General features: G+C 47.5%; 1 protein-coding gene across 1 annotated transcript; it reads left to right on the top strand.

The window, feature by feature from the left end:
• The first annotated feature begins 1,260 nt into the window (after window positions 1-1,260).
• Window positions 1,261-8,058, top strand: LOC110332037 (arachidonate 12-lipoxygenase, epidermal-type). Its single transcript, XM_021212981.2, has 14 exons — window positions 1,261-1,462; window positions 1,873-2,074; window positions 2,242-2,323; window positions 2,405-2,527; window positions 2,616-2,719; window positions 2,864-3,024; window positions 3,561-3,704; window positions 3,806-4,015; window positions 5,391-5,477; window positions 5,664-5,833; window positions 5,933-6,055; window positions 7,117-7,216; window positions 7,325-7,492; window positions 7,611-8,058. The coding sequence occupies exons 1-14, from the start codon at window positions 1,337-1,339 to the stop codon at window positions 7,788-7,790; spliced, it is 1,980 nt and encodes a 659-aa protein (XP_021068640.1). The 5' UTR covers window positions 1,261-1,336; the 3' UTR covers window positions 7,791-8,058.
• Window positions 8,059-17,811: the final 9,753 nt, after the last annotated feature.

Raw genomic sequence — 17,811 nt, 5'->3', positions numbered from 1 at the left:
GAGGCAGAGGCAGAGGCAGAGGCAGAGGCAGAGGCAGAGGCAGAGGCAGAGGCAGAGAGTCAGATGGATCTCTCTGAGTTCAAGAGCAGCCTAGTCTACAGAGTGAGTTCCAGGACAACCAGGGCTGTCTCAGCCCTCCTGGGAAGGGTGAGTGCAGGACCACAGCTGGGCTCGCAGAGACCTGGGGACCTGAGGCTCTGCCGAGGTCCTGGACACATGGAAGAGAAGAGGAAGCCTGAACCCAGAGAACAACTGGGTCAGGGCATGGGGTCAGACACTGTGGACTGACTGCAGGAAAGAGGACAGTGAAAGGAACACAAGAAACAGGTTGGGCCTGTCTCCAAAAACAAACAGGAAAGGCTGAGAGAAAACTGGTAAAGAACTAGACACGTCGCATTTAGTGTTTGTTCTGCAAGATCCTTCAAGCACCCGCTCCACTGTAAATTAATGGCAAGTCACCCCCCCCACACACACACACAACCCCCGATGGTTTGTCCGAGAAAGTACATCTATACTTTTAGATTCAGGTCTTAGCCACGTGTTTTGACTGACTCTTGGACCACGAGGCAAGAGTAGTTAGCTCTTAAGCAAAACCCATTGTGGATTCAGGGACTGAGGCAGAGATAGGGTCGGCAGGAGTGTCACAGGACAGAGAGGTGTAGCCCTGAGCTGTACTCGCTCTGAGGAGAAAGGGGGGCCGAACTCTGGGAGATGTGGTGGGAAGACTTAGTCCTGAAGAGCGTCCTCTCTCCTGCCCCCTTCCCCGCAGTCTGTCCACAGTGTGGGTGCTCAGCCTAAAGCCTTGTCTTCAAAGATCAGGTTTCAGGGAGGTCCAATGGAAACTTCAAGACTATAGGGAAATTCCAAACGCCCCCCGCGGGCTCTCCAGTTTGAGCAACGAACACCTCTACTTCACCTGTCCTCAACAACAACAACAAAAAACCTCTGTTCTTGCCAAGATGCCAAGTTCATTTCCGCGGAAAAGCGCGCCCCACCCAAAAGCCTTTCTCTCATCACTGCCTGCTGCTCTTTGTTTTCCACTGAAATTGGGTGGGCGTGAGACTTAGCTAGCTGTTGTGCTTAGCTCAGGGCTGGGCATGAAGCCCTTGCTAAGAAAACAAGGTAGGAATGAATTTTTGGATACTGCTGGCAAACCATCTAGAGACAGCAAAAGTGGGAATCAGATACCTGCACCTTAGTGGGGGAGGGACCTGAGTGGGCGGGAGCAACTCAAATACACCAAAACTCTGGTCCAGGTGTGACTCTCTGGAGGCAGCCTCGCAGATCCTCATAAGAGCAGCTTTTCTCCCAGGTCCCTCTAGAGGATCAGCGAGAGATGGTCAAGTACAAGATCCTCGTGCTCACTGGAGACTCGTTTTTTGCGGGCTCCACCAACCTGTGGCTGGTGGGTGAGCATGGTGAGGCAGACCTTGGGAAGCAGCTGCGGCCACTGCTGGGAAGGGTGAGTGCCGGCCACTGCGTGGGCTCTTAGAGACCCGGGAATCTGGGACTCTGCAGGGGTCCTGGGGACTGTGGGGAAGGGAGGAAGCCTGATCCCAGAGAACCACTGAGAAGGTGATCCAGGCGTGATGGACTGACTGCGAGGAAAGGGGACTGGGAAAGGAATAGGAGAGAGGGACTGGGCAGAAAGAGGGGTGGATATGAGACAGCGCTGGGGAGCGCAGCAGGTGCACAGAGGAGCCTAGAGCCCAACAGAGCGCCCCTCCTTCCTCTACGCCACTCGGTTCAGGTCTCTTTCCTTGAGTGCTTCTTAGAAGGACAATCGAAGCCAAGCTTCTCCGAGGGCTCCCTGACACCGCTGCCCTCCCAGAGGACCTCAGACTTGCTTAGGAGCTGTGTCCTATCCCACAGAAGACAGAGCTGGAGGTCGACGTCCCCTTGCATCTAGGGCGCCTCCTGGCGGTGAAGTTGCGAAAACAGAAAAGCCTATTGGATTCTGACTGGTTCTGCAAGAGCATCACTGTGCAGGGCCCTGGAACCCAAGGAGAAGCCTTTTTCCCCTGCTACAGTTGGGTGCAGGACAAGGAGACTATCTGCCTAACCGAGGGCACTGGTGAGGACTCTGGCGGTGCCACTGAAGGAAGCAGGAGGTCGTTGGGCTTGTTATGAAATAAATTAAAGAAAAAGATTAGAGATAGAGCGGAGCGGGGGGGGGGAGAGAAGAGAAAGCACAGAGAGGAGTCCTGAGAGGACGCAAATGCTTGTGCCTGCTTCTCCCAGCCCTGAAGGTAGCCGATGACACTCAGAACCTGTTTAGGAAGTATCGAGAGCAGGAGCTGGAGAACAGAAGGAATGTGTATCGGTGAGTTCAAGAAAACCGTTGATCGCCCTCCAGAGCCTCCAAACCCATTGCCTCATGTAAGACTCCGTATTTGTTCCCCAGGTGGGGCTCCTGGAAGGAGGGATTAATCCTGCCTATAGCAGGGAGTACTGAACGGGACCTCCCCAGGAACCAGAGATTCATGAAGGAAAAGGATTTAGATTTTTCCCTTTCTCTGGTCAAAGAGTGAGTACTTGGTTGAGTTTGCGCAGTTTCGCCTTAAGCTGCAAGGTGGGCTCTTTCTTGATCTTCTTGCACGCTGTTCTTTGCATAGGTTGAAGAACTTTGCTATTAAGGGGACTCTAGATTTTGTAAGTCGTGTACAAAAACTGGAAGATTACCAGAAAGTATTTCCACATACAAAGACTGCTCTACCCGGTCAGTTACCACAATTTCCTAAAGTCTCTTACTCAGAATTTCAACCCAGCTATCCGAGAGAACTGGGGAGAGAGGGCAGGAGATGATGGGCTGGCTGGAGGACACATTTAGAGCTCACACTGTGTTCTCAACGGATGTCTTCAGAGCGGGTCCGTGGTTCCTGGAAGGAGGATGCTCTCTTTGGGTACCAGTTCCTCAACGGTGCAAACCCCATGCTCCTGCGGCGGTCCACGCGCATTCCAGCACGGCTGGTCCTGCCTCCAGGGATGGAAGACTTACAGACCCAGCTGGAGAAGGAGCTCAAGGTGCTGAGCTGCCTCTGTTTAGCTTATGCACCCAACCCCATCCCCACGGTTTTTTTGTTTTGTTTTGTTTTGTTTTTTTAGGTTAGCATACAAATTGGTGACAGGTTTCATCAGCACTTGGAGTTTCTCAACTTTGGAGCGATGCCATGGTTGTGACCTATATAATCCTTTTCTTTTAGGGTGTTCTCCTACACAGTAATGTTCTAGTAATATCTCTTGCCGCTTACCCATTAGATGCCAGTAGTACATCCTTTGTGACAACCAAAAATATTGCCAAATGTTGGGGGGCTGAGGGGGACAGAATTACCTGTGGCTGAAAATTGTAATTGATGTAGTCTTATCTCCTTTACCGTTTAACTCAGGGAGGCTCAAGCATCAACCGGTACATCCAGGGCATCAGTTCTGGGGAGATCAGTTGCTTAGTGTAAAATTGTTGGGTGGTAGAGAGAGGAGGACCCCCTTTGGCAAAGTGAACGAAAGGCGGGATCTGACCTGACCCCAGCCTCTTTATCTGTGCATGCGCCCTGTTCCCACAGGCTGGATCTCTGTTCGAAGCTGATTTCTCCCTGCTGGATGGGGTCAAGCCTAACATCATCATTTTTAAGCAGCAATATGTGACCGCCCCGTTGGTTATGCTGAAGCTACAGCCGGACGGGAGGCTCTTACCCATGGTCATCCAGGTGCGAGGAACCACGGGTCTTTCCTAACACTGACTCTCGTTAGGGTGTTAGACACATCGGTCCTCAGCTCCTGCTCTCTCTCTCTCTGTCTTCTGGTCTAGCTCCAGCCACCTCGACACGGAGGTCCCCCGCCTCTGCTCTTCCTGCCCTCAGATCCCCCCATGGCCTGGCTCCTGGCCAAGATCTGGGTCCGAAGCTCAGACTTCCAACTGCACCAGTTACAGTCACATCTGCTGAGGGGACACCTCATGGCCGAGGTTATTTCTGTGGCCACAATGAGGAGTTTACCCAGCCTGCACCCTATATACAAGGTATGTCAGGGTGTCTGTCATTGTGCATCTGCTGTCTGAAGTTCACACTTATCAGGAAGCATCCACTCAGGATCTGCTCTTGGCATAGAAGGCAAAGCAGCTGTCTTAGTCTCTCTGTACAAGTATACAGGGGCACACCCAGAAACTCTGCTACGGAAACCCTGAAGGCATGCTCTTGCTATGGGCTAGGGGCAGAGTAAGAATACGGTTTACACAGGAGTTTACACGGTGATGGGGTTGTCTGGTGGGTAGGGAAGTGGAGGGACATTTCAGAAGGAGGGCTCTGTAGTGGTGAGGGAGGAAAGGGGTGAGGGTTATGTTGGATATTAGGTATTACTGAAATATTAATTAGAAGGTGATTAGCATGTTGACAGGAAGTGGGAGAGGATGAGAAAGACTTGGAGAGGAGAACCCAGGGCTCCCCTCTGACCGTGTCCTTGTAGACATCTCTCTGAATACATCAGTGGAGGATGGTGATGCATGAGAAAGGGGTTGGAGGTTTGGATTCCAGTGAAGCTGGAGAGAAAAGTAGCTGAGCTCATGGCACTGGAGGAAATTCTCTAGGCACGGTGCCACGGTAGCACATTGAGCCTGAGACAGAATTCTAGTCAGCCCCACCCTGTATAAAGAGGTAGAGCAATAGAGAGGGGACGTCCAGTGAGGTTGGGGAAGGACAAAAGAGTGAGTTCCTGGCACCAGAGAAGAAAGTGTTTGAAGTGAAAGGCGGTTTCCTTCCCTCTGGGAAGGGGTTAGCTTTCCGCTCTGTGTCAGCGCAGTTGCAGGGGAGAATACTTTGTTAATCCTGACGTCATTGGTTACCTTGTTGACAAGGCTGTCGGGGAAGCAGAGATGCTGGGAGTCTGGTTGTCCGCTGAGTGGGATCTGTGAGTTGAGGAGTTAGAGACTCCTCCGGAAGCTCCCTGAGAGGGAGAAGTGAGAGATCGGGTTCTTCTGGGAAGGGAAGGGAGGTGGGGGTCAAGGAAGAAATTTCTTCTGCAGGGCATTAAATACTTAGAGAGGGAGGAAGAAAAAGAGAGGGAGAGGGAGAGGGAGAGGGAGAGGGAGAGAGAGAGAGAGAGAGAGAGAGAGAGAGAGAGAGAGAGAGAGAGAATTTGTCAAGGCAAATGGGAGAGGAGCTTAAAGCAGGGCTCCCACCGGACTCTGTGGTTTGAGATCAATGACTGCTAGGATTCTGATAGCAAACACAAAATTATGCAAATAAGTAGTAAAACCCTGACCCTTTGACCTTAGAGGACTTTGGGAAGATATTTCTCTCTCCCTTCTTTTTCATCACGGGGCGTCTCATTCCCCATGCCCTATGGACCCTGCCATTTCTGGGGTTTGACCATGTCTCGTTTCTTTTCCTCACAATCAGCTCCTTGCCCCCCACTTCCGCTACACCATGGAGATCAACACCCTGGCACGGAATAATCTTGTCTCTGAGTGGGGAATTTTTGACCTGGTATGGAAAAGGGATGGATGAAGAGGGAGGGGGCGTTCGATGTTGGAAGTCTCTCAAAGGTGTTCCCCTCACATAGTCTTCCCCCAAGCTCAGGGCCGTCCTTCTCTCGCCTCATACTTGAACGGCCTCTACTCCCTAATCTCCCCACTCTGTCACCTGGCTTGCTTGACCTTGGTTTGTCCTCAGGTGGTGAGCACAGGGAGCGGAGGCCATGTGGACATTCTCCAGAGAGCCACGTCGTGTTTGACCTACCGCTCCTTTTGCCCTCCGGATGACTTGGCTGATCGTGGACTCTTGGGTGTGAAATCTTCTCTGTATGCCCAAGATGCCCTCAGGCTATGGGAGATCATCAGCCGGTGAGAGCAGCATTGGTGGGGGTCACCGGGGGCAGGGGGAGCAGGTCTCAAAAGCCCTTGCCTGGAATGAGGCTGAGTGCTGTCTTCTCTGGGGAACAGGTATGTGGAAAGGATGGTTGAGCTCTTCTACAGGAATGACAGAGATGTGATGGATGACCCAGAGCTGCAGGTCTGGTGCCGAGAGGTCACTGAGATCGGACTGCTTGGGGCCCAGGACCGAGGGTAAGGCACAGGGTCCTCCTTGTGCCGTTGCCCACACATCTGTTAACAGTCCACATCTGGTTCTATGAACTACTTCCCTGGGTGTCAACCGGGCCTCCAGAAGCCCTAATGATCATTTTTGGACTCTGTAGCTCCTTTGCCTTCTCATCCTCCCACAGAATTCTCTTTCCTCATGCACACGGAGCCAGATCTATTGTCTCTCTTGGATATTTCCCCTTATCCATCCCTACCCTTTCTGGTAGCTCCATGGCCCGTCCTTTATACATCAGTTTTATTTATTTGTTTTTATTAATTAGTACTTTTTATGTTTTGGGATTCTTTCCTTCCTTCTTTTTCCTCTCTGGAAACCCTCCTTGCTCTCCTTCAAATCCATAACACCCTCTTCATTAGTTGTTGTTATATACATATATGTCTATACATGCACACACACACACACACACACACACACACACACACAATCACACAATCTGTTCTTAAGTATATAAACGCACCCTGTTCAGCCTGTGTAATGTTACATGCCTCTGGCTTTCGGGGATGCCCATTTGGATGCCCGGTTGGTGCGCTCTTCCCTGGGGAAGGCTGTTTCTCCATCTCTCAGCGTTCCTCAGGTGCCTTTGCGTGGGGATGAGGCCTCTGGTCTTTCCCCTGCCATGTCCATTGTCATCCTTGGTCCGCCCATGTTTAGGAAGCCATATTGGTGAGACCTCATGGGTGTAGTTTCTGACATCACTAGGAGACACAGTCTCACACAAACTCCCTGAGCCTCTGGCTCTTACAATCTTTCTGCTCCTTCTTCGGAAAGACCCCTGAGCCGTAGGCTGGGAGTTGTATTTATAGATGTATCCACTGGGACTGGGTTCCACAACTCAGCCTTTTGATTGGTTGTGGTTTCCCATAATGGTCTCCATCACACATCAGTTTTGGAGCACACACTATGTGTGAGCCATAGGACCTGGAGGCCATGACCAGAACAAGGCCTTTGTGTATCTCCAGATATTTTTGCCTGCCTGAGATCTGCCTCCTATGCTGGTCTCAACTCTTCCTCTCTTTATTTTGCCCAGGTTCCCCCTGTCCTTACAGTCCCGGGCTGAGCTGTGCCGCTTTGTCACTATGTGCATCTTCACATGCACTGGTCAGCACGCATCTACACATCTGGGTCAGGTAATCTGTGTGATGGCTTCCCCGGGCTTCTGGGATGAAGGAGATGGGGAGAAGCACTAAGTGTCTGGGCAGTCAGCTTGAATTCCTGAGTGACTCTGTTACCTGTAGCTGGACTGGTATGCCTGGATCCCAAATGGCCCATGCACCATGCGGAAGCCCCCACCCATCTCCAAGGATGTGACGGAGAGGGACATCGTGGACGCATTGCCTTGCCTCCAGCAGGCACGGATGCAGATAACGTTCACCAAGTTCCTTGGAAGACGCCAGCCTGTCATGGTGAGGCACAGATGCCTGGGTCCTGACCTGGGGTTGGGGAAGACAGCTTGACCTAGGGGCCATATTCTTGCCTGAAGGAGACCCAAGGTCCCAGGCTGTCTTGTTTTCCCTCTCCTAGGTGGCCCTGGGGCAGCATAAAGAGGAGTATTTCTCAGACCCTGGGCCCCGGGCTGTGCTGAGGCAATTCCAAGAGGAGCTGGCTATCATGGACGAGGAGATTGAGGTCCGGAATGCAAACCTGGACCTGCCCTATGAGTACCTCCGACCCAGCCTGGTGGAAAACAGTGTGACCATCTGAGAGGCCTTGCTCATCTCAGCCCCAGAGGAGGCTGCTGTCCCTGTGTGTCTGCACAGTCTTGACCTCCTTGACCAGACCCTCTGGTGAATAGACAGCTTCCCACCACACAGCCCTGGGGAGTGCACATTGATCATCCCTGTTGTGTTTTAGCTACCCTAACTCTAGGAGGACCCCAGTTATGTGCTTGTTTAGTCTTGAATCCACGGTACCTACTTCTCTTCCCAAAAAGATATGGTTTATACATTAATAAAACAAAAAATCTCTTCCTCAAAGATTTCCTTAAACTGTGCATACATACACTCATGGCATAGTTGTGAGGTTTCCTTAAACTGTACATACATACACTCATGGCATTGTTGTGAGGTTTCCTTAAACTGTACATACATACACTCATGGCATAGTTGTGAGGTTTCCTTAAACTGTGCATACATACACTCATGGCATNGTTGTGAGGTTTCCTTAAACTGTACATATATACACTCATGGCATTGTGAGGTTTCCTTAAACTGTACATACATACACTCATGGCATTGTTGTGGCTGCCTGGACCCAGTGGAACTGATGATCATGGCTTTTAACACTGGATTTTAACTTTAGACTTCTCTAAATCTTCAGTTAACACATCCCTCTGGCCGCCTGCACTGAAGTCACACTTCCTAGCTCAGCATCCAACTGCCACGATCTCTTCTCAGACTGCATCTCACTCCTCAGCCCCTACCCAAGACCCTTGATAAGGCTTCCTCTTCATTTCCTTCCTTTCTGCCAACACTAAAACAAACCTTCCAGCCCAGTCCCAGGCACTGAAGAAAGCTGGCAAGAACATTCCCAGCAGGAGGAAAGAAAAGAGCAAAGGACTTCCATGACGTCTCCCTGTCACTGTTAGCGGGTGACACAAGCCTTTGCTTTAGCAAAGACAGCCCTATTAGAAATGATAAACAAGTGTAGCCAGGTTGCAGCACACAGGCAAATCCATGGCACCTGGTTATCAGTAGTCAATTGTCTGGAAATGAAGCAAACAGAGCAATCCCATTTCCAAAGATAAACTTCCCTGAGACATCTGTACAGGTAAAAGTGGCCACCACTGAGGAATAATAAAGAGGACATGACAAAATGGAAAGATATCCCAGATTCGTGGATTGGAAAAATCACCGTCATTAAAAACACCCGTGCAATCTTTATCAAAATATCAACTCATATTGACATTATTCCCAAAATTAGAAAAAACAATTATAAAACTCTCAAAAACAAAACCAACAATTCTAAAAACTCTCTTGTGGCATCACAAAAACAAAACAAAAGCAAAAGCAACTCTGAATATACTAAATAAAGAGAGCAGGAGCCATTACACGGACTTCATAGTATATACTATGAATCTATAGTAGTCAGAACAGCATAGTACTGACATCAAAACAGGCATGTAGGCCACTGGGATAGAACACCACAGAGCACGGCTAACTGCTCTAGACAAAGCGTGGATACGGCGTTCGGGAGAGGGCATCCCCTCTAACAAATGGAGCTTGAAAACTGGGCTGTCCACATGCAGAACTCTCCCTAACCAGCTAGAACAATAACTCAAAATAGAGTCAAGTTTAGTGTCACAGCCGAAGCCAAGGACTACAAGACGCAAAGGGAGTATTCAAGATGCTGGAACTGACAAGCGTCGTTCTCTCTAAGCTAACAGAGTTCGTGTGTGTGTGTGTGTGTGTGTGCGTGTGCGTGTGCGTGTGTGTGTGTGTGTGTGTGTGACGGCTCTCTACACAAGCCCAGCATAGGTGTACATGCAGCAGAGCACTCAGACATTAAATAAAGGAATAAAATAGTTTTAAAAGTAAGTACTGGTATAAATGAAAGAAAAAGGCACCTTTCAATGCACCTCACCCACACCCACACAGGCAGCCCGAGTGAGACTTAGTAGGTCACAAAACAAAGCCAAAAGGAAAAGAGAATGTAGGAGGAGGAGTTGTTGGGAGGAAGCTTTAAGGGATGGAAGAGAGCAGGGAGGCACTGTATTATACATGTCTGAAACTGTCAAAGAATAAATTAAAATTAAAAAAATCTAAAATAGAATTATTGTATGTTATACCAATCCTACCACTCAGCATAGATGTGAAGGAAAGGAATCCTTATGTTGAAGAGACATCTGGAGTCATCTGTCTATCTTGACAGTATCTGTAATGGCCAAGAAGTGGAAATGACGCAAGGGCCCATCCACTGATGGATGGATGGGCAGATGGATGAAACATGGTGCCCAAGTAAGATGGGAGAGTGTGAGCCATGAAAAGAGGTGAAGTCCATGACTTACAGCAGCAAAACAGCCTAGAAGGAGAGGGCACTCTACTAAATCATGGAGTGAGCAGGCACACAGTGAAAAGGAGACTATGTGACCTCATCATCCCCGTAGGAAAAAGGGAGTGGTCACCAGCTGCTGGGAGAACCAAAGGAAAGGCGAACCGGGAAGATGGGTCCATGAGCAGGAAGTTGCCGGCTAGTTTTGTCAAAATCCAGGTTCAGTGAGAGATGCTAGCTCAAAAAGTAAGGTGGAGAGGGATTCCTGAAGATGCTTGGTGTGAACCTCTGCCTCCACACACGTGCACACAACATGTGTATGCAACTGCATACATACACACACACATACACACACACACACACACACACACATACACGCAACCCCCTCCCCAAAAGACAAACAAAAAAACCTCAAAACAAGCTAAACACTTAAACGCGGGACCTAAAACTATGAAATTGCTGCATGAAAACAGGAAAACGTTCATGACATTGGTCTGGGCAAAGACTTCTGGGATATGGCGCTGAAAGGTCATAAGGGCAACAGACATGAAGATGGACAAACGGGATTACATCAAACCAGAGAAGTGAACTCACAACCCACAGGCTAGGGAAGTCTGCAGCCCTGGCCAGTTCAACAGTACAGCTCAGCGATGTTGACCGTATTCGAGATGGTTGCAGTAAGTCTACAGAACCCTACAGTCTTGCAAAACAGAAACGGAACAGTGACGTACTCTCTCTTAGACCTGGGCACCATCATTTCGTATTCTTTTTGTGACTGGCTTATTTCACTTAGCAGAGTGTCTTTGTGGAGTTTCTTCGGTGTTCATTCCTGTAGACAAATGTGAAAGGATTTCCTTCCTATAGATGTGGAATGATAATCCATTCTGTGCATTTATTACCAGTGAGTAGGATGGGGCTGTTTGTTTGGTTGGTTTTGGGTTTTGGGTTTTTGGTTTTTTTTTTTTTTTTTTTTTTAGAGACAGGGTTTCTCTGTGTAGCCCTGGCTGTCCCGGAACTAACTCTGTAGACCAGGCTAGCCTCAAACTCACAGAGATTCACCTGCCTCTGTCTTCCCAGTGCTAGAATTAAAGGCGTGGGCCACCAATGCCTGGCAAGGATGGGATTCTTTTGCTCTATTTGGATGGGAACCCTGTGCTGGCAGTAAGTGGTTCATGCAGTGTTGGTAGCCCTGGGCCCTGGAGTGCTAGGCAGCTAGCTGGCAGACAGGCATATAGCGCCAAATCTTGAAAAACGAGAGACTTTGAATTGCAGGCATTAGAAACTAGAGGCTTACAATTCAAAATATTGAGATTAGACATCTACTGTTCTAGGCACCAGTTACTAATGGCCTGACACCTAATGGCCAGTGAGAGCTGTTGTTCTAAGCAGCCCTTGGACAGCTGCAGTCAAATGCAAACATGGCGCTTCTTTGCTTTGCAGCCCTGGGTGAGATGTAGACATGGAGTTCCTTTGGCAGCCGGTATGTTGCCTTCCAGACCTAGGGTGCTGTGTTCTTGGTTCTTTACAGTAGCTGTAGATGCCGGGCTGTGGTGGCACACACCTTTAATCCTAGCACTCGGGAGGCAGAGGCAGGCGGATTTCTGAGTACGAGGCCAGCCTGGTCTACAAAGTGAGTTCCAGGACAGCCAGGGCTACAGAGAGAAACCCTGTCTCAAAAAAAAAAAAAAAAAAAAAAAAAAAAACAGTAGCTATAGTCTTGTTGTCAGCCCTGGCTACGCTTGGTTGTCAAGTTGACTGCATCTGGAATGAACTAAAACCCACTTGCTGGGTACAGCTGTGAGGGATTTTTTTCCCCTTAATTAAATATTTTGAGGTGAAAAGACCCACCGTTAGGGGCTGGAGAGATGGCTCAGCGGTTAAGAGCACTGACTGCTCTTCCAGAGGTCCTGAGTTCAATTCCCAGCAACCACATGGTGACTCCCAATCATCTGTAATGGGATCTGATGTGTCAGATCTGTGTTAGTTCTGGTGTGTCTGAAGACAGCAACAGTGTACTTACATGGATAAAATAAATACTATCTTTAAAAAAGATCCACCTTTAATGCATTCATTGGGACTGGGTTCCTCGACTCTGAACTTTGACCTCTGTTTGTTGCAAATATGTATTTCTTCTTGATGAGTGATAAGGACTACACTTACCTTTGGGCATAAGAACAACCCTACACAAAGATCTACAGGCAACTAGGAAATGCTAAGAGAAAGATAAATACTTTTCTCCAGGGACGAGCACACTAATTAATTGGTTATCCAATACCAGGAGGTCAAACCTGAAAACAGACATGTAACATTATAGAGACAGACAGGTTATTTTAGAAACATATATATTACACATGTAATAACTATTAATGAAAAAGGAAGCTATGAAGATGTGAGAGATCAAGGAGGGCTGGATGGGAGGTCCTGGAGGGCGGAAAGGGAAGATAGAAATGTTGAAACTATATGATAATCTAAAAAATAATAAAGACAAAAACGAAAAAGCATGAGTAGGCAAAGACTGAGAGGAACTTTTCATTGAGCCTAATGTTGCAATGTCAGAGAGAGGCATACTTCTTGCCGACTAAAACAAAAAGAGTATCAGAAAAAAAAGTGCGAAGCAAACCTGCAGTCCTTCACGGCAGGCCACCAGAGGAAGTGTTTTCCCTCTGGCCTGGATGAAAATGGCTGCCACAGACCACAAAGGCTTGTGGTGGCAGAAAGGCCAGAGGGAGCTGTTCAAGATGGGATGGCTAGAAACGTGCTTTGAGGAGGGGGGGGGGGGAGGCAGTTTCATCAGCAAGCATCTGTTGTCTTAGTGTAGCTTTCCCCAGGCATCTGTGGCAGCCATGAGGGCGGTCCTGCCAGCTGCCAGAGAGGGGTTGTTTGCCTCTGCCACAGCCCATAGGTCGAGAACCACTGCTCTCCACGTTACCTCTGCTCTAGCCCAAGGGAGAGGCGGGTCCCTCTGTTCTGTTCCATACAGACCACTATCTTTTCACCTAGTGAGGAACATCTGATTTGTTTCCACCTCGTGGCCGGTGTGAATAATGCTACAATGAACATGGGTGCTTAAATAGCCCTTCGAGGTCCTATTTAATTTAATAGAACATAAGCCCAGTAGTGGATTGATGGACTCTATGGGACTTCTATGGTTTGCTTTTTTTTCTATATCTTTCGTTCTTTTATATTAGGCTCAAGAAAACTTTGGTAATCTTGATTAGATTACTTTGAGATGACTTTGAACAATCCTTCGCTCTGTCTGTACGCTCTGCCAAGGCAGCATTTTACATAACTCTGGGACGGGAACTCTGAGAGTTCGGGTGCAGTTCTGCAACATGGCGGTCATTCACCTATGGAAAGAATTCCAAGTCACAAGTTCATCACAGGTTTCACCGCAAATGTCATTTGTTGCTGTTCACTAGATAACCTCTAGAGGGCGCTCTCTTTAAGCAATAGACACTAACTCCGGTGGAGCATGGGGTTTGGTGCCTGCTTCTCCGCACCAGGTGGTTTATATTTTTCTCTTAACCGGTGTAAGAAAAACAACGTAACAATCTCAAATGTCTAAAAAGCAAAAAAGAGTTAATACTAAATTATAAGTATTTTTCCAACCTCCCCCCCCCAGTAACAGAATTACTGTAATTAAGGAAAAAAAAAAAGGACAAAAAAAAAATATGTACATAGTTGTGATTCTTCTTGCAAAATTTTGCTTGGAGTTTTACAAAATAGAAGCAAAATTTTTAAAATAAACAGATTTAAAGATTAGTATTCTTGTCTTAGTTTAAAATGCTTCATTACGCTCATTCTTATTGTTTTGTTTCCTGGTATTAACTTCAGTTTCCTCTTATTTTCGTGCTTCAATTGTATTTCTTTGTCTAATTTTGGAAAAAAAAAAAAAAAAAAAGCTCACCATCACTTGGGGTGGAATGCAGCTTGAATACAGTGTCTCCAGGAGGCAACTGGGTTCCCCTTTCACCTCATGCGGCTGAAGTTTTTAATTTTCTGCAGTTTGTTTATTCGTTATTCATTGTATAGATTGTGCTTTTTTTGGTTTAAGTCTGAGAATTCTTTAACTATCTCTTTTGTTGTTGTTTGCTTTTTGGTTTTTCATGACAGGGTTTCTCTGTGTAGCCCTGGCTGTCCTGGAACTCACTTGGTAGACCAGGCTGGCCTCAAACTCAGAAATCTGCCTGCCTCTGCCTCCGGAGTGCTGGGATTAAAGGCGTGCTCCACCATGCCCGGCTCCTACTATGCATTCTAAGGTAATTTTTATACAAGGTGTGAGGCAAGTTTCTTTTTCAGAACCCATAGATACCAAATTTTTAGGAACATGGCTCAGAAGTTAAGATCACTGTTTGCTCTTGCAGAGGGAGGACCTGGGTTTGATTCTCAGGACCCAAATGTTGGCTCACATCCATCTGTAACTCCAGTTGCAGGGGGTCTAGCGCCCTCTTCTGGCCACTATAGGCAATGATGCATGTGGTACACAGACACAAAAACACCATATACATAAAATAAAACAAAATAAACTGTTACAGCTGTTCTCCAGAGAGGGCTGTGGCATGGCTGTGTTGCTCTGTTGGGGAGGACCGAGGTTCTGACTGAGTTTTCAGTCATCAGGCATAGTGTGCTGTGTCACTTGTTCTCAGCTGCCTTACTATCAGGATGGTGGTACATTCTGTTAACTACTCCTGTGAGTGGCACTGTATTTCAAATATTGGCATTCTTGTGCTTGTTGCAAACGTATAGACGCATAACCTTATTTTGTATATTCTATGCAGCCATGTCACCAAGTCAACAGGGGTGGGTCTCTGTGTGTGGGAGAGAAAGACATGTGTGTGTGTGTTATATTTATCTATACTGTGTGTGTATGTGTGTGTCTGTGTTGCATGTATATGTGTAAGTGTGTCTGCTTAGAGACATATCTACTCCTTCTATTCTCTTGGGTACCACTAGACCTCTGGTGACCCTAGGAGCACAGGGAATGAGAAATGTGTGTCCTCAGACCTAGAAGTGACAAGAGCCAAGGGGTGGCTGACATCTGAAATAGAGGGAGTGGCAGATGCAGGACCAGTCTCAAGCCCCAGAGGACAGGTCTTTTATAACTCAGATCTTCCAAGTGGCCATAGCTCTGCTAAAATAAAATGTCCACCTGCAATAGTGGCCGTATCCCTGCTAAAATGAAATGTCCACCTGCTATAGTGCAGAAGTGAGATGTTGGAGTCATGGTTATACTGCTGAGTCTACGTGGGAGGGGCGTCCCAGACGCTGGTGTGGTGGCGATCCTGGGGGGTGGGGGAGATAGTGTAAGTGTTGTCCTTCCTCCAGGGAACTGAATTCTGACGGTGACTCTGATGGTGTAAGTGTATCAGAAGGTAATGTGAGTTTCTCCTATGAGGCAAAACTGCAGGATCCAGGAAGCTCCCCTAACTCACTTTAAGCCTGTGACAACTGTTGGACTATCCTCTGGCTAATTGGTGTTATCTGTGCAGCGGGATCTGCTTGTTCAGCCCTCCCCTGTGATGTGGGCAGCTTCCTGCAGGGCTTAGTGCCCTACTGCATTGCCCAGGCTCCTGTCCAAGGTATTGGTGACTTGCAGAGTCCCTCTGACTCCTCTTTCCACGCTCCCCTTCCGCCACGCAGCTCCAATGCGTTCGTCACTCTTTCATGTAGGAGCAGAGGCCAGCGCTGAAAGCTTCCATTTGACTGTCTCCAGATTGATATTTTACTGTTAAAAAGATTTTAAATGTATAGTTTGAGAATTTAGGGTTTGTTCGCTACTTGGGCTGCTAGCACTCCTAGTGAGGAAGGGACCCTCAGGGTAGGGCTCTTTGTTGAGGTTTTCAAAGTCAAATTGCAAAAGGAAAACTGAACACAGGCAGCACATTCATAAGGTGACCACTGAATAGAGCAGGAAACCTTTCTCCCAGATCACATGGTCAAAAAAAAAACAGGACAAGGGGACAAGGACAGTAGGGGGAGGGGACGCCAGGGGAAGAGTGTCCATGACCTTTCCTGGAGCAAGAGAAGATTCCCGTAACTTGAGCTTGCCTCTCCTTTGCTTCCTTGATGGTCTGGCACTTCCTGTCATATCTGTAGCAGTTGAGTCACTTAGGATGGAAATTAGAATATAATGAACCTGGAGGTTATCTGCTGGCTGCTCCGGCAGCCACTTTAGCGCTACCCAGAGTTGAATAAGTCATCAAAAGAGGAGGAACCCCTGGCCTTTGGGCATCCTGTTATCAAACACTAGGATGAGGTTGAAATTTAGCTAAGTCATGTAGACAGTTCACTGATAACAATTCACAACATGTGACGTTTTCATGGATATTTAAATCAATGACATGGTTTTTCTTTTTTAACCATCCCAAGAGCCATTACATCACTAGGGCCTAAGCAGTCACTTGTACCCTCCTCAATATAAGATGCAGGGTAAGACACATAACAGAAAAATGGCCATGGGGATATGTAACAAAAGCATGCATATGCATATATGTGTGCACATGCATATATGTGTGTGCATGCATGCATGCATGCAGTGCCTGCAGAGGCTAGAAGAGGGCATCAGATACTCTGGAACTACAGTTGTAGATGGTTGTGACCAGGTAGGTAATGGGACTCGAACCTGGGTCTTCTGAAAGAGCAATAAGTGCTTTTAACTGCTGAGCCATCTCTCTAGCCCCATCTGCCCTATTGCTTGGAGCATGTATCATGCTATCCTAGACAACAGACAAGAGGCAACGAGGCTGGATATGACCTGGTGGGGGTTCAGCCTTGCTTTTTGTCTGTCTCCCTTTCTGTCCATTTTTTCCCTTTCAGAACATAAATGTTTTCTCCATATAACTGTGTCTTGGAGCTCTCTCTCCAACTTTAAAAACTCCTGGAGATGGGCTTAACGTCTTGTGCATTATGCCATGGAAAATGAGTATTTGGGGAGCAGAGGTGTCATGGTTTGAGGATGAAATGTGTCCCCAAGACTGAGTACTGAAAGCCAGGTTGATACTGGGAGTCAGTGACTCTTAGGAAGTGGGGCCTCATGGACAGAAGTGAGTTACTGACTGACATTGTTCTTGCCCCTCCTCTCTGCTGCCTACAGGCTGTGAGCAGCCTTGTTAGGCTCATTTGCTACAATGATTTTCTCCCTTAGCACAGGCCCAAAGCACTGAAACCACCATGGACTGAAACCTTTGAACCCAGAGACAAAATAAACCTTTCCTCTTTTAAAATTAATTATCTGGGGTACGCTGTTACAGCGATGTAACTCCAACTGATACATTTTTCTCTTGGAGAAACTTTGTGTGAGTAATAAAGTCTTTTGTTCCTGAATCAGGAAACCTGACTCAAAAGAAGGGAAGAGGCTAGGCTCTCTGAACTGTCATAAACTGACTTGTTAGCTGTAAGTGTGGTGACCAGTGGTTCTCAACCTTTCTAATGCTGGGACCCTTTAATATGGTTTCTCATGTTGTGGTGACTCCAAACATAAAATTCGTTTTTGTCGCTACTTCATAACTGTAATTCTGCTATTGCTATTAATCAGAATGTAAATATCTGCGTTGTCTGATGGTCATAGGCAACCCCTGATCCTTAAGGGGGTCGCGACCCACACATTGAGAACCCCACTCCAAACCTTTCTACTATGTATGTTTTCAAGCAGTCTTCCTGCCATACTGACAAAGAAAAGTGATCAACTTCTTGTGTTACTATGGGGCAAAAACTACTCTTTTTTTTTTTTTTTTTT

The sequence above is a fragment of the Mus pahari genome, chromosome 14 (assembly GCF_900095145.1).
Source record: "Mus pahari chromosome 14, PAHARI_EIJ_v1.1, whole genome shotgun sequence".
NCBI lineage: Eukaryota > Metazoa > Chordata > Mammalia > Rodentia > Muridae > Mus > Mus pahari.
Note: the sequence above shows the minus strand (reverse complement) of the source record. Positions and strands in the feature narration are given on the sequence as shown.

Excerpts from the sequence above, each read along its gene's own strand:
- LOC110332037 (XM_021212981.2), top strand. The coding sequence starts at position 1,337 with ATGGTCAAGTACAAGATCCTCGTGCTCACTGGAGACTCGTTTTTTGCG. Across the intron at positions 3,705-3,805 it reads TCTTACCCATGGTCATCCAG|CTCCAGCCACCTCGACACGG; the intron begins GTGCGAGGAACC and ends CTTCTGGTCTAG. Across the intron at positions 4,016-5,390 it reads GCCTGCACCCTATATACAAG|CTCCTTGCCCCCCACTTCCG; the intron begins GTATGTCAGGGT and ends CCTCACAATCAG.